This window comes from Palaemon carinicauda, chromosome 21 (assembly GCF_036898095.1).
Source record: "Palaemon carinicauda isolate YSFRI2023 chromosome 21, ASM3689809v2, whole genome shotgun sequence".
Classification (NCBI taxonomy): Eukaryota; Metazoa; Arthropoda; class Malacostraca; order Decapoda; family Palaemonidae; genus Palaemon; species Palaemon carinicauda.
Window position 1 is genome coordinate 27,861,194 of NC_090745.1, and position 21,070 is coordinate 27,882,263.

The following is a 21,070-nucleotide window of genomic DNA, read 5'->3' on the forward strand; positions in this document are numbered from 1 at the left end:
GAAGTCAGTTGTTACATTTCATCCCCGAGAACCAACATCCTGCATTTCAGGAATTTTTCGCCCTAACAGCGAACAAAAGTTCGGGATCTGGAAGAATGTGACCGACTTCATTGTAGAGTACAAGTCAAGTCCAACCAGGAGACAATGTGATTTGTCTTGGAAGAAAGAGGCACCCCTTGTGAAAACAAGGCGACCAACAGAAATTTCAACAGGTTTCTGTCTCTCTTCTTTTACCTACTTGAATGAGGCCTGATTTCCACTATGATAACTACGTGTAAGTCGGCCTTGACTAGACCTCTTCTATTTGCCTTTGAGATGGACCTCATAAGCGAAACCTTTTTTAAGGTAACAAAGCATACACTAGAGCCAAGCCGACAACCCCTCTAAAGCCCATTACATGGTCATTGGTCAAAGTCTAACACTATGCTTCGAACTTCAACAATGAGGATTGTACTATAAAGGAGCTAACACAGAAAGTCAATTTTCTGTTCGCAATAGCCTCAGGGGCTAGAGTTAATGAAACATTGGCCCTATCAAGGATGTAGGCCATATTCAGTTCACAGAAGAGAGAGAACGGAATCCTTTCCCGATCCTACTTTTCTTGCCAAAACGGGCTGCCCACCAAAAGGTGGGGTCCTTGGAGAATCTGCCCACTGAAGGAAGATGTCTCCCTATGCCCATTAGGGTGTCTTAAGGTCTATCTTCGTAGAACTTCAGACTTCAAGGAAGAACAGCCCTAAAATAACTGAGAGCAATCCTCACCTACTTATTCGCAGAGCGGATCTTGACAGCTCACCCGCAGTTCATGATCCCATGGAAATTGCTTCTTTACGGAACTACTTCCAACACTATTCAAAGCAAGTACATAAGATAAGACATGTTGTGGTGGCGGCGGGTAGTTCTAAAGAACCCGTTGTCTAAGCCTGTGACGAACAGTGAACTGCTTTGGGACTCTCCAGTGCATCGGGTGCATGGGTACATTTACCCTCGAGTGCAAATCACAACTATGATTAACACACTCTTCCACATAAGTGCATATCTGACTGATAACACCAGTGCCGAGTGAACGTTGCGTCACGGTGTTCATGCATTTCCAAAATCTGTACAAATCGGTCATATTTGCTTTCACATCTGTATTGAGTGGCATCATTTCGATGAAATTACATTTTTTCCCAAAAGGAGAAAATATGGATCCTGATGTGTTTTCAATGCCGGATCAGATTCATACCTTATTGTAACTACAATTGATAATTTAGCTACAAGGTAAAATACTGAACGTATTTGCGTCTTATTGCTGCTATCTCAGTAACAGAGGAATAAAGTATACAGTAATAGAGTTTTAATTAAACCCTAGAAGGGCCCAATTTGAAATCAGAGTACAGATTTCCAAGGGATAAAGGGTAATCTCTAAGATTTACTGTCCGTCCTTATGGAGATACAAACTTTGAATCCTTATAGTCGAAATTGATACTTTCCCTGCAGGGGTCAGGAAACCCTAAGCTAGTTCCAAGCTTAGTGGATATGACAAATAACGGTTATGTCATATATAAAGGTCTAGGAGACCATATAAGGAACTCATTCAAAGTAAAGGCACTTATACAAACCCGCAGATATAGTACTTTCAAGTAATTCTCTGGTAAATTTCCATCAGGACGACATGGCTGAGCCCAAAAAACGGATTTTGAGCAAAGCGAAAAATCTATTTTTGGGTGATATGGCCATGTCGTCCTGATGGACCCTCCCTCCTTTTTAAAAAAGGAGTTTGCATATATGTAACAAAGTCCCCACCCAAAACTACTCTATCTGCGGCTATCCATGCTTAATTGCAACAAGGAATAGTTCGCCGGGGTGGTTCCGGGAGGGATCCACCGGGTAACCTTGATGACGGCTCCCCTTCAATTTCGCCACTCTTACCCCTCAAAGCGAAAACTCTATTCGGGGTGAAGATTGCTGTGTCGTATCAAGAAATACGTCCCCTGATATTATGCGATATCCTTAAGAGTTATATTAAGGATACTCGCGCCAGGAGTTAGAATTCTGGAGACCTGTGATCAATTCTCTGGGAGTATCACTGTAGACAAATATCCCTTAGAAAGCTGCCTAAAGGAACCTTCTATCAGGACGACATGGCCATATCACCCAAAAATAGTCTTTTCGCTTTGCTCAAAATCCGTTTAGCCAGCCGTCCCCCTTAAAATGTTCCTGAAATGACTTGGGCAAACCTCATCACACTGCTCAAGAATACGACCTGTGTAAACCTTTTCTGGGGTTCTCTTTTCTACAATAGCCACCATTTTATGGTAGGCCGCCAGACCCTCCTTAATTTCTGCCGTTGTCAGAAGGTCGTCATCCTCCTTGCTGCTAGAGAACTTTTCCCGAACGGCATTAAGTTATATGGACTCCAACTCCTTCAGGTCGTCCGTCGTAACGCTGCTCTTGGTGCTCCTCGAGAAGCTCATTAATCTCGTCTTCATATACTTCCAGACCCATGGACATCTCGAGTTTAACAATTTTGGCAACCTCAGGTTGAGCAACAGGTTCGGGATTGTCAACTTTTTGGCTTCGGCTTCAGCTTGGCCTGTATGGTAGCCCTCAAAATCTCGTGTGGATACGCCAAAAGTCCACAGCTTCTTCCAGGAAGAGTTCAAGGTGCGCTTCGAAACCTTTGCCAAGCTATATCAATGAGGCATATCACAACATCGAAATGTTCCTTCCAAAATTTACGCAGGGTGTTGTTTGTGCTGTCAGTGATTTTGAAACATCTCTTGAAGATATATTTTGTATAGAGCTTTTTAAAGTTTGAAATCACTTCGTGGTCCACGAGCTGGAAGAGAGGGGATGTGTTAAGGGGAAGATAGAGAACCTTGATGAATGAAAACTCTGCTAGGATGTCTTCCTTGAGATCAGAAGGGTGAGGAGGGCCATTGTCCAACGCTAGCAGGCATTTCAGAGGGAAGCTCTCCTCTTCCAAGTATTTTTTCACAGTCGGTCCGAAACAAAGATTTACCTGCTCGGTGAACAAGCGTCTTGTTACCCAGGCTTTTGCATTACCCCTCCACATCACTGGAAGCTTCTCCTTAAGCACTTTGTGGGCCTTGAAGACTTGAGGAGTCTCCAAGTGATACACCAGCAGGAGCTTCACCTTACAATCCCCATTGGCATTTGCACAGAGTGCAAAGGTAAGCCTTTCCTTCATAGGCTTATGCCCCGGTACTAGCTACTTTTCTTCCGCCATGATGTACGTCCAACGAGTCTTTTTCTTCCAAAAAAAGCCAGTTTTTCACCGTTGAAGACTTGCTGCAGATTGTAGACTTTCTGAAGAGTCAACTCGTTGAACGTCTTGACAAAGGCTTCGGCCGGTTTGTGTTCCCCATGCCGCACCACCGAATGAATGCCGAACCGTTTCTTTGAATTTTTCAAACAACCCCGAGTAGGTTTGAACTCTGGGGGTGCCTGCTTTGATGTCCCCTCCGCGTCATCTTCGGCCAGAACAAGCACGAGATCACAGAAAATGATGCTGGCCTTGTGGTAGATTATCGTCTCGGTCATTGTGTCTCCAGCGATTTCCTTATCCTTAATCCAAACAAGAAGCAGTCTCTCCATCTCATCACAGACATGGCTATTCTTGCTGGAGAAAACAGTCACTCCCCTAGAAGGTGCTGCTGCTTTGATGGCTTCCTCTGTTTAAGGATGGTTTCTATCGTTGAAGGATTTCGGCCATATTCCTTAGTGATCACACTTAACTTCATGCCAGCCTCATACTTCTTGATTATTTCAAGCTTCGTCTCTGTAGAAAGCATCCTCTTTTTCTTTCCCTGCACATCAGCATCTTTCTTTGGACCTATGGCTAATAACGTACGAGTTGAATAACGCAACACGATACATATCGGTAACTAAAAGCACAAAAGCAAAATCACCAGCATGATTTCAATGTGAACAGTAGCACTGCCGAAACGAAATGACCGAGGGATGCCGATACTTACTGTAAATGCATAATGGGATAGATGCTGACCAATAGGAGAGCAGGGTCTTATGGCAATAATTAGCATCAGAGTAGGGAGATAACCAATGGGAGCGTGGGAGGATGGTGGCGATTTTACGGCTGGTGGCGCGCGAATTTTAAAATTAGTCTCGGGCTCTCGTACCATACCTCGTTTCGTAACAGGAAAAATTTTTCATAATAGGAGTCTGAAAAATCTTAACATCTCGTTTCGCATCATTAAATCTTGCAAAAGAAGGGCCAGAATATTCCGTATTGATCCTGTTTATTTTTTTAAATTTTTTTTTTATCTATGGTTGAATTATGTATTGTTGATATTTTGAAGGGCATACTCATCTTCCCTGTATCTGTAATGCAGGTATGCCTTGAAATATGGCCTAGTGACTACCCTTGGGACTTGCTGTAAGGGGCTTGTCTGAATACTTTCTGTGTAGTGCTTTCTTTATTTCTTGATTTATTCGTATATATGAAAACTCCTTGTTCGACATATTTTGACTAATAACACTGAAACTCCTCTGTGTTATGCCAACATGAGTAGTGTAATTTGGTGCCCCCAACGAAACCATTGGGTGTCATCTTTTTGTTTTACACTGGATATGCACATTGCCATTCAAACAAAGTCCTAAGTTGGTGGATTTGGTGTAATGTGAACCATAGTGCATGTGTCGTATTAGTCTGTCAAGAAAACATCTAAAGAGGGGAGTCAGGTGATTTTTGCTGTGTTGTACAGTGTATTGTAGGAAGTGCCACTTTTGTAATACCTTATGAAGGTACTCTACTTCTTTTTTATCCTTGTATCGAGGAAAGTATTGTTGACAAAGAAGATTTAAGCTTTTCTTGTGTAGGTGAAGACATGTTTCTCAACAATTCTTATGTATAAACTTTTAGAATTCGTGAAGAGGATATTGAGAGGCATCCTATGGTAATGGCATCCTTCTGTGTGCAAATCTGACTTTTTGCGGGGAGAAGGGGACAATCTTTCTGCACATTTCTGGGAAGGATTGTTGGGCATTTTGTAAACTTGTCTTAGTGTAGTATATTGAGTTTTCTATAGATATGGTACCTTATCAGTATAATTGTCACATCAACATGGATACTAGGTAATAATAAATCCTCTTCCAATTGCTTGGAGTAGAAAAGCTGTGCTGGTTAGGAAAACACAATGTTAAGATTTGATTCCGATTGTTAGATAGTATGCTAGTACTGGGGTTTGACTAACTATGAGTCAGAGGGAGGTGTGGAGATGTATTTGTTTATAGGCCTGTGTAGTAGCTAATAGGTGGGTGGCACCTCTCATCTAAGCTATCAATGCTCTTGTAATATATTTCAATTACATATGATAATATTTTTCCAAATGCAATAAAGTAAGAACTCTGGTATCGAGTGCATATTTCTTTCTATTACTGAAGAAGATTATTGTAATAAATATTGGCCAGTTTTTTATTGATAGAGTATTACAGAGAAGAAGTAAAAATTAGCTAATCAAATACAGAATCAATGCAACTGTTGTAACTAGTGCTGTACTTTCAATAAAATATGTTTGGAGGAGTTTCCCTTCAATATTTAATAATGATAGTAATGATAATACTGTACAGTGTACACTATGTAATAATAGTAATGAATTCCACTTAGTTATAGAGACCATACTTATGTTTTTACTCTCTTATCCTTATTAGAAATCAACTTACAAGTGAATGTTCAAAGACCATATTTGGCTCATAAGATAGCGAGGGAACCAGGCTGTGTATGTTGGCTATCTATATCCTTTATAATTATTTTTGTTTTCAGTATGAAAATGAGGAAAATACTTCTATTGCCCTTAAGCAGCTTGCTGAAGAGTTGAGACTACATAAGCAACATTTACTTGATATAAACAGTGTGCTTATCAAGCCAGTCCAGAGAATCTTGAAGTAAGTCCTATGAGGAAAATATTTAATGAAAGTATCATGCAGTACTGTATACCTATTGTGATTTAGATTTGAATCTTGATTTTGGAATCTCTTTAAGAAATGTGTTGGAGGTAATGTTAGGATGAGCATTTGAAAACATAAATGACATTTGTCCTATAATGGCTATTTCTGCCTAAAAGATTGGCTGTTTTATCTGTCCGATTTTCCTGTACATAGAAAAAGTTTATGTTAAAATTTAATTATGATAATTAGGTTAAATTGTTTTGTATTTTATATACTGTGATAATTATATTACTCTGTAGAGTCAATGTTAATTTTTTTCATATGAATTACATATATATTGTTTTCATTGTTACCAGTAAAGAGTAGGTTGCAAGGTTGTCATTCATATCTCCACTTATTGGGAGACATAATCTTTAAAAAACTCCTCTAATTTTTGTATGTATGACAATTGAATGATTATCCACTGAAGTACTCCTTAGGTGTATACAGTATTGATATTAGTACACTTCTCACGGTTTACTTTAAGAACTACTAAAGAGTTAGTCCAGCATCTGTTTGATCCTTAGTTGCATTGATTACTTAAATTTAGCCTTCTAATTAATCTCTATGCCCAGTTCCTTTCTTCTGTTTTACTGTCCAACGTCTTAAATTTAAATTTATTTTGAAACTGTACAGTAGTTGCATCTTGGCACTGATTGGCCCTCCTATTCCGAACCAACAATTATGGGGTTAGTGTTAACAATGCACCTCAAGTGTTATACTAAAGGCAGTACAGTACTTAAAGTTCTTTGCTGTGTCCTATCAGTATGAGCTGTACTCACTTTTCAGTCTTTGGTTATACTTTTGTTTCCACTTCCTTTATCCATTTTCTCCATTTTACTTCATACTGAAGTTGCAGGGTTTTTCCTCCAATTGCAAGGTTGGGCCTCACAGATGCCAATGCCAGGTTTTATAGCCCAATTTTGTAAATCCACATACATTACTAGACTGATAGCCCAAATTCCATGCATCCATCTTTTGTAAAGTTCCTGCCAAAAGTGTTCATTGGAATCCATCTTTCTCTTTTGTCTGAAAGTCAAGAAATGTGGGTCATGGCAACATTTGAGTCATGAATTAAGACTTGTAGGGATGTACAAAAAACATAGCTTTAAAAAAAAAAAAACACCACGTTTGTCATTTTGCTAGGGTTAAAAATACATTGGATATTTTTTTTATTTCATCTGCCCTATTTTGCCATTGTTACTTTTTATGAGGATTGTATTTAAATTATCGTAACGTAGGATATTTTTTATTAGCTAAGGAACTGTTACCTTTCTGATGAACATTATTTTGCAGTATTATTTATTGTCTATTCATAAAGAGTAGTGTGCATTTTGGTCTTTTCTTAAAAACATATTTGTCTTAGTCTTCTGTTTCACTCTTTCATGTCATTAAATCCTACTAAAATCATTTGATTTATCTAATTTTTCAGGTATCCTTTGTATCTTTATGAACTAGTCCAAGCAACACCGGAGAGCCACAGAGACTTCAGTGATTTAGAGGAGGCCAAGAAGTCATTTCTGGTTGCTGCAAAAGATATAAATGAGTACACCAGAGCTATGGATTTAGGTTTGTTTTTATTTTATATTTTTTTTGTAGGTTTTCTTTTCATGATAAAATATTCATGGTATGGAAAGTACACCTACTTTTTTATGTGATTAATTAAAAATATACCTGTATTTTTATTATTTTTTATTAGAGTATTCACAATAGGCACTACTACTACTACTACTACTACTACTACTACTACTACTACTACTACTACTACTACTACTACTACTACTACTACTAATGCAGGCCATACACGCAGAGGATTGGCCCGCTGATTTGATCACGATTGGCACGCCTTGATGTGTATAGGGGGAAAACAGGACAAACCCGACACGACTAGCCTGTCCTCTCATCCTGTCAGCATGTTTGACCGGACTGGCCAACCCTGTCGCGATTGGCACTATAGCCCGCCAGTGTCGTGCGTGTATGGGCCTGGTCTTGCATGCTGACAGGGTTGACTCGCCTATTTTGACACGTGCAGTATTCCATACTTCGTCCTTTGATCTGGGCACATTTTAAATTATAAAGATAAACTGATTGCATTTCACAAGTTTGTAATATTATGCATTTCATTTCTCTTTATTTTAGGTTTTTCTCTCACATTTTCATTCACCAAGTTATGATTTCCTTAAATTTCCTCCCCTTTTCATAGTATATTTTATCTTAAAACTACACAGTGTTCTGCCTTATTTGTGCAATAGTATCTTGTATTCTGGTAATAAACAGATACTGAAACAAAAGGAAAAAAATTAATATTCTGATTAAGTTTTATGAATTTTATTCATAGGAAAAAACGAAGGTGTGAAATATGGATAGAGGATAAATTAAGTAGCTACTGATAATTCTCATAACTTGTGTATATCTCTCTCACATTTTCTCTCTACCTATATAAACACAATCGTTTTCAAATTTCTATAAATTAACGCAAAAACAAGTACGCCTAATTAGAAGTGCAGTAGTGCTTCAGCATAAGATAATCTCCAGAAAGGTCTAAAGATCCATTTAGTATATTCCTCCCAGGAGACACTTGGACTCTAGAATTAATGGGGATAAGCGGAAAAGGTAATCCTATAATGACTTCAAGAGAAATAAATACATTAACACCGTAGTGGACAAATCACTACCACCTAGAAGCCGACAGAGAATGCCTATCACGTTCCTTCATATGAATATTTCAAGTCAAATTTCATAGATTTTTATTATGTAAAAAATAAAGAAAGTAGAAAGTACCAAAATTTGGCATTTTCAAAATTAGATGTAGGCTACCAATTGTATTTGATACCCAGTAACATACCAAACTTAGTTAACAAGTACCAAAAACGTAACCATGTGGGCCTATCCTGGGTGCCCAATCCTCTTGAATTAATTAGGTTAGTCTCTAGTGGGTGTGGGCATTTCTCACAGGATTGGAGCGTCGCTCCAGTCCTTAAGGACAAACCATACGGTCAGTCCTCTGCGTGTATGGCCAGCTTAAGGCACAAAGTCAAGGCAGAGGTATGCAAGAAGCATTCCAACAGCAGGAACATGCTATTTCATTGTGCAACCTCTGTCTTCTTTTAAGGAATAAAGTTCCAATAGCAAAGATATATTTAAGCCCAAAAAGGCCAGAAATGGATTGTGATAAAACAAGGTGTAATGTCAATCTGTACTATCTACCACTATAGGTAGATACGAAGGGAGGATATACCTGCCCTTTAAAAACAATACACATTAAATTTAGCTTTTTCTAGAACCTAATACAAACCTTTCAGCTCTTTACTATGGAGATATATTTCGGTTCTGAAACTATTCAAAAGACTTTTAGCAAGGTGTGAATACCCAGCACTAGTTAGCTGGGGGCTAGCGGGGGTTAGGACCAACCACCCCGCTCACACACATAGTAGCCAAAACAAGGCACTTTTTCTTTTGGCTCAGTAGCAGGCATACCGTTTCTCTATCTTAATCCTTAGAAAATTGGTCTTTGACTTGACGTCGTTTCTGCTTGTTCGACCTCCAAGGACTTCCCTTAGATGCAGACACCGTTGCTTCTAGTGAAGCAGTGGTGCCCTCCACCGTGGGAATTTATGTCGTTGCTGCTTGCTGCTTGCCACAACTCTTGCCTTCCTTGAGGTCTTCCTATTTAAGGAATGGTTTTTGAGAGAGAGAGTACTACAGTTAGAGGCACAGCGGGAGCGCTGGCCTTCACAGGGATTGACCATGGTATTCCCCTCCGAGTCTCTGGGGGTAATGCACCAATAAAGTTCTTGTGCCCTTAGCTGCAGGGCTCTCTGCTTCTGCTCACCTTCCTGCAGCTCCGGTGTAGGAACGAGAACAGTTGCAGACTGGTATCAGTTTTGGTCTTCCAGCTGGGGTGATCTCTTTGCGATGAATCCAGTAACTAGTTACGACTACGTTTCACCAGCCGCATTCGTTGCCGACCTTCAACTTGAGCTTACTCAAGTAATGGTTGCCTCCAGGTGTTGTGCAACTCATCCGTCCGCAGGAGAGTTACCTTTCGCCGACCGCTGTTAAGCAGCCTTTCCGGTTTTGGGAATAGCTCCCTGCGGTGATAGGAGACTGTTCAGTACTCCCTGTAATGGCCACAGGTGTTGGATGTCCTTCCTGCCAGTAGGAGAAATGTCCATCGCCTGAGTGGTCTCCCCCTCGGGGTTTCTTCCGGCAGTTTTTCGATTTTGCCATGCCTCTCTCTAGCTCTTTGGAGTACAGTAATACCTTGAGATATGAGTGTTCCAACATACGAGAAATTAGAGATACGAGGAAAGTTTCGAGCAAATTTTTGTCCTGAGATGCTAGAAAAAATTTGAGATACGAGGTAGTTCCCTATGTGGCCGCGAAGTGGCTGAGTGTGCGAGAGCCTTCTCACCAGGACAGCATCACTCGGTCTTTCCCGTCGGATCTCCGTCCCGTAAAGTTATCTCCGAGCATTGGTCGTAGTGTTTGCTTTTTTTTTTTACGTGTTTTTTGCATTAATCAGTGCAGAATTAATTGAATAAGCAATGAGTCCAAAGCAAGCGAGTGCAAACAAAGGTAGTGAAAAGAAAGAGCGTATGAGGACAATGGAGATGAAGCATGAAATAATCGATAAACATGAGAGTGGCGTAAGTGTGACTGAGCTGGCGCGCCAATGTGCGAGGAGTACAATGACAATATGTACCATCCTCAAGCAGAAGGATGCTATAAAGGGCACCAAGCCTTCCAAAGGAATAACCATCCTTTCCAAGCTGCGCAGTGATATTCACGACGAGATGGAGAGGCTTCTTTTATTATGGATAAAGGAGAAACAGTTGGCGGGAGATAGTGTGACCGAGACGATCATATGTGAAAAGCCCAGCAGAATCTATGATGACTTGAAAGGGAAGCAAGCAGCCGAAAGAGGGGAGACTTCGACGCCAGCGGAAACCTTCAAAGCCAGTCGTGGTTGGTTGGATAATTTCAAAAAATGGACTGGGATACACTCAGTTGTGAGACATGGGGAAGCAGTAAGTTCCGAACATTTCAGTATCGTCCATTGCTTAAAAATTATTGACGATGCATGGCAGGGTGTCACAAGACGAACTCTTAATTCAGCATGGAAGAAATTGTAGCTAGCTTTCGTCGCTGAGAGGGACTTTGAAGGGTTCGATACGACAGACCCTGATGACCCTGAACCTATTGTGATGGAGGACATCGTGTCTCTTGGAAAGTCCATGGGGCTGGAGGTAGACGAGGCAGACGTGAACAACCTTGTCAAGGAGCATGATGAAGAGTTCACGACACAGGAATTGATAGAGCTCCAGGAGATGCAATATTCAGAGGTGTTGCAGGAGCCCAGTAGCGAAGAGGAGGTGGAAGATGAGAGCTGCCTTTCTACGGCAGACATCAAAGACATGTTAGCGAAATGGCAGGAGTTTTCTAATTTTATGGAAAAGAGGTACCTGGAGAAGTTGGCAAGTGGTCTTGCGTTAGCCTATTGCGTGCGTCATTTTCACAACATTTTGAAGGGGAAACAAAAGCAAACATCCCTAGATAGGTTCCTTTTAAAAAGGCCGTCAAAAAGTGAAGGAGAAAGCGAGGCAAAAAGAGCTAAGCCGGAAGAAGAAGAAAAGTAAAAAAAGGAAAAAGAAAACAAAATTAGAATTAAGTTTAGTGTAACGTAAGATTAACCTTTTATTTTTAAGTGTGTGTACAGTAAGCTAATTTCATTTAAGTTAAATTTAAAGTTGCTAATTTCACTTAAGTTGAATTTAAAGTTGCTAATTTCATTTAAGTTTAATTTAAAGTTACTAATTTCATTTAAGTTAAATTTAAAGTTAAGGTTATGTTACGTAGTGTTACAAAAGTGTTGCGTACCGAACGTGTTGCCGTCAAGTCTCTCTCCTCCCCATCCTCTCTAACTCCTCCTCCTCTGCACAAACCGCCGTTAGCTGCTACTGCCTATCTCGAAGGTAAGAACTGCATAATATGTTACATTTCATTGAGCATCATAACCAGGTCATAGGTATTTATTTTGTTAGCCTAGAATGTTAATTAGAACAATTAAAAATATGTTTTTCCACTGTAATAAACTGTTTTTAGGGTTTTTTTCAGAAGTTGGGAACGGATTAATTTTTTAGTAATTTTATATGGCAAAAATTCATCTGAGATACAAGCAAATTGACACACGAGCTTGTTCCCAGAACGCATTAAACTCGTATCTCAAGGTATTACTGTATAAGCTTCTCGAAGCTTGACGACAATGGAGCTAGGCAGCTGCTCGCAGCTCCCACCCCTCATCGTCATACTCTCATGGTATATATATATATATATATATATATATATATATATATATATATATATAATATATGAATATATATATATATATAAATATATATATATATGTATATAAATATATATTATATATATATATATATATATATATATATATATATATATATATATATATATATATATATATATATATATTGGGCTCAAGCCATGTCGTCCTGATGGAAGTTCCTTAAAGGCAGCTTCCTAGGGTATATTACAACTACGGCGATATTCCCAGAGAATTTACCTTCAGGTACCCAGAATTCTAACTCCTGGAGCGAGTATCCCTAAAAAGACCTTAGGGATATCGTAAATATCAGTGGACGTATTCTTGACACGCCTCATAGCAATCTATACCCCGAATAGAGTTAACACTTCGTAGGGGTCAAATGGCAAGAAAACGAAAGCGATAAGAAAGGGAGGGAGCCGTTCATAAGGCATCTCTCCTCCCCGTTTCGAAAGCATGCCCTGCGCCGCTCACGGCGCCATCTGTATTCCTTTTTGCGTAGCTCTACGACTCGGTGTGTTTTCCCTGTTTTCTACCCAATCTTGGAATTTTCTCGCTTAATAATGCTTTCTCCAACTTCTTCTGCCTCGGATAAGTTGAGTACTATTTCTTTTATGTATAAATGTAGGCTCTTGGTTAAAATTAAAGTAATTAAAAGAGTTATCTTTGATACAAGAGCTGTTGCCTGCTGGAGGCATCATGGATGCTGTCGCTCGCTAGAATAGGATTTATTTGTTAGCAAGAGCGACGTTCCCAGCCCCTTTGCGCTTAAATATTAGCTACTTAGCTTATTTAGGAATTCTGTTATGATGCGATAGTAGTGTGCCTGGCGAAGTTTTGCCAAGGCTGCCAACACTAGTCTTCGTAGGCTAGCTGTTAGCCTATGTACTTCCTGCATGATAATTAGTCTTCCAAATGTGAATTTATTGCTTTAAGCGTTAGGCAACGTTATACATATAAGTCCTTTTCGAGTACCTTCCAAGATAGTATTGGTGTGAGTTTCGGTGAATTAGGTAATTTATTCTCTTAGTGCCTAGGCTAGGTTGTCTTAGGTCATTATAATATTATCTGTTCCCCGTTTGCTCCCTTCTCTTCGGGGAAGGGGCAAACCCTTTCCCTCTGTTTAAGCCTTAGGCTTAACTCTGGTGGTTTATTTGAATTAATCTTCAAATATATCTATGCTGGAGTAGTACTGTACCTTCCCGTTCCAACTGAATTGGTTCAGAGGGGGACAGTACAACAGTGTTTAGTCTGAGCCCGGTTTGTCTGGCATGGGGCAGAGTCTCCCTTGCTGATTGACTCGGGCATTAAGGGTTATCCCCTTGGTCCACCTTGTTGGGTTCCAGTAGTGATCCCTTTACTCGGTGACTCTTCAGACTGTCCTATTGTCGTTCTGGTCTCGGGATATGTTCCCTTTTCTGGAAGGGCAATTCCTTCCTTGCCGTGGTTCATGGGAGGCAGCCAGTAGTGCCGGCCTCCCTCTCGGGTCTTTCTCTAACTGAGATGAACTGTCTTAGTTGGGAATGACCCTTAACCAAGGTAAGGTTGGATAGGACCCTCTGTCCTTCCCTTCTTTTTTCCGTTCCTTGTGTCAGTCGTCTGCATCCTTGCCTAGCCTAGGTTGGGATGAGGAACTGACGTGGTCTCCTGTCGGCCGGCAGAGTGTGCCGACCGGCAGAGACCATTACTTCGAGTGCTGCCCGGTCCTTTCTTGGTCCCTCCATCGCTGCCGTCTGTAGAGTCAGTATGCAGCGGTTAGGAAGCTTGACTTAGTGTCTCCCCTTCCTTTCGGCACTCTTTCGGGTGCCGGGCTCAGAGACTCATAGTCTCTTAACCCGGCACTCATTCTATTGTCTTAGTATGTGTTGTCCTTGCCGTCTGCCGGCCTACAGGCCGGCCGTCGGTGGGGAGGGGTGTTCTCCAGTTCTCTTGCTGTCGGTCGGCGTTGGGTGTATACCTTTGCCGGCCGGTCTCTTGCTCATCTGCCGGCCACTACAAGTGGGGCCGGCAGCCGAGCGCTGCCTAGTGTGGGGGGCCAGCCGGCAGGGTTTGTTTACTGCTGCCGGCCGGCCTGCGACACTGCCCAGTCAGCCGGCCACTAAGAATGATGGCCGGCAACGCAGTGCAAACTGGGTGGCTGCGGTCCGGCAACCACTGCCGGCCGGTTCAGGCATGGGATCTGGAGTTCTCCCCAATAAGGGTGATCTGATGTTGTGTACTTGAGATCTACCTTTCGAAAAACGGGGGGGGGGGGGTGCTGACCGGCAATAGCCGGCTGGCACACCACCCTCAGGTACTGTATCAGTCCTCTCTTGGTGGTATATTCAACCAAGGGAGTTCATGATGTAGTAGGTTACAACACTGTCTTTTCTATCTTACTTGTGTTACTGGTACAATCCCTTGGTGTCGCCTTACAAGGATAAAAGATAATTCTTTTATCCCTGGCTGGAATGGTAATATTTTACCTTAGGTGTGAGCTACACCTAATTTCCTTTGGAAATATGTTCTCTGGTTATTCTAGTAAAGACTAACTATGTGACTTGGCTGGTGGGCTTCCACAGGTGTTTGTGTGGGTTTCACAAGTAGGTGTCTTTCCCTTATTCTTGTTGAATACTCATTTGTTACATGTGAATTGAAATTCACTTGATATTCATGGAAATTTTTCTTCTTTTACAGGAGGAGCATCCGAAGTGTGATAGTGTCTTCTGCAATGTCCGCAGTAAGAACTTTTGCGGACATGCCTCGTGTAGGAGGCACGCGGCTTGTGCAGCCTCCAATGATGACCATCGTTACTGGGATCCGCAGGTATGTGCTGTATGTACTAACCTGCTATCAGAGGCTTTTGAATCCCCTAGGTCGGCGGAGTCAAGAGATGCAGCGAGGGAGAGGCTTCGCTTATGGGTAAGGGGTTTTCAGAAAAACACCACTGGACCTTATCTTCCTAACGAGAAGATGAGGGCATACCTTTTTCCCAAGGCTTCCCCTGATGCTGTTGTTCCCCAGCCTCGGCCGGAGATCCCTCTGATCCAGATTCCAGTGGAGGAGGATGTCGCTGACGCCATGCAGGACATCCAGTTGGACGACAAGATGTCCGACTTGTCCGATCGTGCGGAGCAGGATCTCCTCGCAGAGGGCGAGGAGGAGGATCGAGATCCTATTGCCGTGGAGGAAGAGGTTCCCGTATCATCAGACGTGCCGGTTCAGGTCTCTGAACCTATCCCCTCTACCTCGTCCGCTCTTCCAGCAGAGCTTGGACAGGCTCTCTCTTCCATCGTTGGTATGATCCAACAGATGCAGAGGGAGAATAATCAGAAGGCCGCTACTTTGGAGCTCCAGATGCAGAAGATCACAGCATCACGTGGACCTCCAAAGAAGCTCAACGTTAAGGACCTTCCTCTGTGCTCGGATGCCAACCCGTGGAGATATGCCGAGCACATGCCGATGACGATTGGGAAGATCGTCATGTCGGAGAAACTGGGCTCAGTTCCCGTTGAGGAGGTGGAATTCTGGCCCAGTAGAGGGGCCTACCCGGACTGCTATGTCCGTTTGAAGAAGGAGCCGGCTTCGAAGGAGGAGACGGAACCAAAGGAGGTGATTATCCTGGATCACTCCAAGGCTCAAGCCACTTTAACAGCTGCTTTAAAGGAGAGGGGGTTCTCAAACTCAAAAGTTGCCGCTTTGAGTAAGAAGCACCCCTCCTTTGTATCCTCCCCGGCTAGGGCCTTCCCCTTTATGCAAAAGGGGTTTGCGGCCGTCATGAAGGCGGTTGAAGCTGGCAAGCCGTGTCCGTCTTTGGAGGAATGTAAACCTCTATCGTTGGCATTGCCAATGGACAATAAGGACTGGAAGGAGGTGCACCTTACTTTCTCGGTTGGGAAGCTGGACGCCGACATTGCAGGTCAGCAGTTCGGCGAAAACCTTCCCAAGTTGTCGGAATTCCTTCTACGGAGGGAATTGGACACAAAAGAGCGCCTGGCAGCCTCGATGTCTCTCCAGACCAACATGGAGACGATGGCTAGCGACCCCAAGATGCCAGAGATGTTCATGGTTATGGCCAAAATCCATCTGGCCACAGTAACCAAGGACCTCTATTGCTTTGTTAAAGCAAGGAGGGCCTGTAGGGAGTTTGTGTTTGCCTCGGCCACAATGAGGCATGAACCCAAGAGGCTAATTTCATCCAGCATCTGGGGTAAAGATCTCTTTCCCAAGGACGTGGTCAAAGAGATCGTGGACAAGGCAGCCACTGAGAACCGCAATCTTCTCCTGAAGTGGGGCCTGTCCCTTAAGAGGAAGTCTTCTCCGGATGAGGGCCCTCAGCCGAAAGGAAAGGCGAAGAAGTCAAGGTTTTCCTCCCGTCCAGCCAAGTCCTTCAAACCGCAAAGACAACAGCAGCAGCAGCCAGCTTTGCCTCCGGTTCCACAACTGGTAGCCCAGACCCCGACCACCTTCCAATGGGTTCCCCAAGCCATGTCATCAGCTTCCCCGGCATTCAATCCCGTGTTCGAGGGACAGTCGACCACGTTTCGTGCAAGACCCAGAGGAGCAGCTAGAGGGTCATCAAGACGCCCCTCTAGGGGACGAGGATTCAGAGGTGGTCGCGGCCAGGGAGGCAAGACTGCAGGGCAGTCAAAGTGAAGTGTCGCCGGTAGGTGGGAGACTTCAGTATTTCCGGGATCGCTGGACCTTCGATCCCTGGGCCCACAGCCTTCTCAAAAATGGACTGGGTTGGAGTTGGTACAGTACTCCGCCCCAGTGCCCTCAATTTTTCCAACACTCCACCCCCGTTTTGGAGGAGTACATCCAAGATCTGTTGGAGAAAAAGGTGATCAGGAGGGTAAAGTCCATCAAGTTCCAAGGGAGGCTGTTTTGTGTTCCCAAGAAAGACTCGGGGAAACTCAGAGTCATTCTGGACTTGTCACCACTCAACAAGTTCATAGTGAACCACAAGTTCAAGATGTTAACGTTACAACACATAAGGGCCTTACTGCCCAAGAGGGCATATACCGTCTCCATCGATTTGTCAGACGCATATTGGCACGTTCCAATAAGTCGTCGTCTCTCCCCCTACCTAGGATTCAAGCTACAACAAAAACTTTACGCTTTCAGGGCGATGCCCTTCGGACTAAACATAGCCCCAAGGATCTTTACGAAGCTTGCGAGCGCAGCTCTCAAACAGTTACGCCTAAAAGGGTTCCAGGTAGTAGCCTACCTGGACGATTGGTTGGTGTGGGCAGCATCCAGAGCAGAATGCTTGCAAGCTTCCCTACAAGTGATTCAGTTCCTGAAATATCTAGGCTTCATGATCAACAGAAAGAAGTCTCGTCTTTCTCCAGCTCAGAGGTTCCAGTGGTTGGGAATTCACTGGGATCTAGTGTCACACCGTCTTTCCATCCCGATGTCAAAGAGGAAGGAAATAGCGGGGTCTGTCAGGAGACTTCTAGGTTCCGAGAGGATATCAAGACGCGAACAAGAGAGGGTTTTGGGCTCTCTTCAGTTTGCATCAGTAACAGACCCAGTGCTAAGAGCACAGTTAAAAGATGCAGCGGGAGTATGGAGAACCTTTGCATCGAAAGAGCGAAGGGACTTGAAGAGACCGGTCCCACTTCGACTACGTTCTCTTCTCAGACCGTGGTCTCAAGCCAGTCGTCTAAAGAGGTCTCTACCTCTTCAGCCACCCCCCCCCGTCAGTGACAATCCACACAGACGCCTCAAAGGTAGGGTGGGGGGGTCACTCCCATCGGAAAAAAGTGCAAGGGATCTGGTCCAAGCTATTTGGGACCTTTCACATAAACTTTCTAGAAGCTATGGCAGTACTTCTTACCCTGAAGAAAGTATCCCCACGTCACTCGATCCACGTAAGGTTGGTACTGGACAGCGAGGTGGTTGTGAAATGTCTGAATCGGCGGGGATCGAGATCCCCACCTCTCAACCAGGTAATGTTAGCCATATTCCGACTGGCGGAGAAGAAGAAGTGGCACCTGTCAGCAGTTCACCTTCAAGGAGTCCGGAATGTGACCGCGGACGCTCTATCCAGGGTTACACCGATAGAGTCAGAATGGTCCCTAGACGCAGGATCATTCTCTTTCATCTTGAGACAAGTCCCAGAACTGCAGATAGACCTCTTCGCGACGAAGGACAACAAGAAGCTGCCGAAATATGTGTCCCCATACGTGGACCCCTCGGCAGAAGCAATAGATGCGATGTCCCTCGATTGGAACAGATGGTCCAGGATCTACCTGTTTCCCCCTCACAATCTGATGTTGAGGGTCCTCAACAAACTGAGATCCTTCAAGGGAGTAGCAGCAATAGTGGCCCACAAGTGGCCGAACAGTGTATGGTTCCCTCTAGCTCTGGAACTACGACTGAGGTTTCTACCACTCCCGGACCCAGTTCTGTCCCAGCAAGTCCAGAAGTCGACTGTCTTCGCTTCATTACAGAAAACCCGAACCCTGCAGCTCATGATTTTCTCTCCCTAGCGGTGAAGAAACGGTTCGGAATCTCGAAAGATAGCATCGACTTCCTGGAAGAATACAAGTGTAAGTCTACTAGGAGGCAGTACGAATCTGCGTGGAAGAAATGGGTAGCCTTTGTCAAAGATAAGAACCCGCACGAGATCTCTACGGAGTTCTGCCTATCCTTCTTCATTCACCTCCACGGACAGGGGCTGGCGGCGAACACAATTTCTACATGTAAGTCAGCTCTAACAAGACCCATTCTATATGCCTTCCAGGTAGACCTCGCTAACGAGATGTTTAATAAGATCCCAAAGGCCTGTGCTAGGCTTAGACCATCAGCTCCTCCAAAGCCTATTTCGTGGTCGTTAGACAAAGTCCTTCATTTTGCCTCATTACTAGATAATGAGGAATGTGCGTTGAAGGACCTGACTCAAAAAGTGATCTTCCTTTTTGCCCTTGCTTCTGGGGCCAGAGTTAGTGAGATTGTGGCCCTCTCGAGAGAGGAGGGCCGAGTTCAGTTCCTGGATGGGGGAGAACTGAACCTGTTTCCGGACCCTACGTTTCTCGCTAAGAACGAGTTGCCCACCAACAGGTGGGGTCCCTGGAGAATCTGCCCTCTGAAAGAAGATGCATCTCTATGTCCCATAGAATGCCTTAAGGTCTATCTTCGTAGAACTTCAGACTTCCATGGGGGCCAACTATTCAGAGGAGAAACATCGGGCTCGAATTTATCTTTAAATCAGCTTAGGGCGAAAATTACATATTTTATTCGCAGAGTGGATCCTGACAGTTCACCCGCAGGTCATGATCCGAGGAAAGTTGCTTCATCCTTAAACTTCTTTAACTTTATGGATTTTGAACACCTTCGTTCATACACTGGCTGGAAGTCTTCCAGGGTATTCTTTCGCCACTATGCTAAGCAAGTGGAGCAGCTAAAGAGGTCTGTGGTAGCAGTTGGTTGCGTCGTTAACCCTGCTGTTTAACTCTGCGAGGAACAGCGGAATCATTTGGGACTTTGATTCTTGGGTGAATGGTTAGTTATATGCGTTGATATAACTGGTAGTGAAGGCTCTCAGAGCCCACAGTGACTGTTCCAACGTTATGGTGATGGTAGCACAAGTACAGACAGGTGTGCCAAGCGTTTGCCAACGCTATTGTCAGCAAGTAGTAACATGGACGTTAAGTTTGATACCGGGGTATGTGTAAGTGACACATATGTTTTCTTTCAGATAATCATTCATCCATGCACTACAGTACTTGTGTAAATTGTTGGTCATCCATCTAGCATATGTACATATTTATGGTGACCATGTCTATTTATTGTTTCTCAATAAACTTGTTCTCGGGAACCTTGCGTCTCCTTCACCTATTTTTGATTTCATATTGTTTTTTGAGCATCTAGCCTATGTATATTAATCGGGGATATCTATAATAGCCTATTCCTTAATGCAAAGCCTGGATTATACTGGTTTATACTTTCCTTAGCAATAAGGACTCCACCCTTTTCTGAGGATGGTGGTAGCAGCAAGTTTAATCCTACGCAGATATAACCTTTTGTCTAATGTTACTTCGACCAGGGTGCTGGTCGGGACTTTTCCTTTGGATACTGTAGTCCCGTAAGACTTCGCTTTACTTCATATAGAGTGAGACCACTATATGGTACTGGCTGGCGAGTGATTCATACATAGGTATATGTACTCTTCGTTTGTTTCTAGAGTCTAGTAGGACTCCTCCCTGTAGGGGGCAGGAAGCGCTTTCATGGCTTATGATTAGTGAAAAGATGTATAACGGTAACATCTTAGGTCTGTCAGTCGAGTTGACTAAGAAACATTTTTGAGGAGTACGGCACGTATTGAGAATCCACAGATACAGTAATGCTCTGGTATACTTCCATCAGGACGACATGGCTTGAGCCCAAAAAACGGATTTTGAGCGAAGCGAAAAATCTATTTTTGGGTAAGATAGCCATGTCGTCCTGATGGACCCGCCCTGCTCCTTTTCAAAAAAAAAAAAAATAAATAAAATAAATAAATAAGAGTGAAAAGGATAGTAGGACCCCTCCCTACATACAGTATCTGTAGCACCTCGTGTATCGCTACAAGGAATACAGATGGCGCCGTGAGCGGCGCAGGGCACGCTTTCGAAACGGGGAGGAGAGATGCCTTATGAATGGCTCCCTCCCTTTCTTATCGCTTTCGTTTTCTTGCCATTTGACCCCTACGAAGTGTTAACTCTATTCGGGGTATAGATTGCTATGAGGCGTGTCAAGAATACGTCCACTGATATTTACGATATCCCTAAGGTCTTTTTAGGGATACTC

The 21,070-nt window shown here is 43.3% G+C and overlaps 1 protein-coding gene across 1 annotated transcript in view; it reads left to right on the forward strand.

The window, feature by feature from the left end:
• Nucleotides 1-21,070, forward strand: part of LOC137615242 (rho guanine nucleotide exchange factor 38-like) — a 396,680-nt gene that overhangs the window by 158,962 nt on the left and 216,648 nt on the right. The window contains exons 5-6 of the mRNA XM_068344950.1: nucleotides 5,789-5,910; nucleotides 7,385-7,521. Of these exons, the coding sequence (XP_068201051.1) occupies nucleotides 5,789-5,910; nucleotides 7,385-7,521 (259 nt within the window). The remainder of the gene's footprint in view (nucleotides 1-5,788; nucleotides 5,911-7,384; nucleotides 7,522-21,070) is intronic.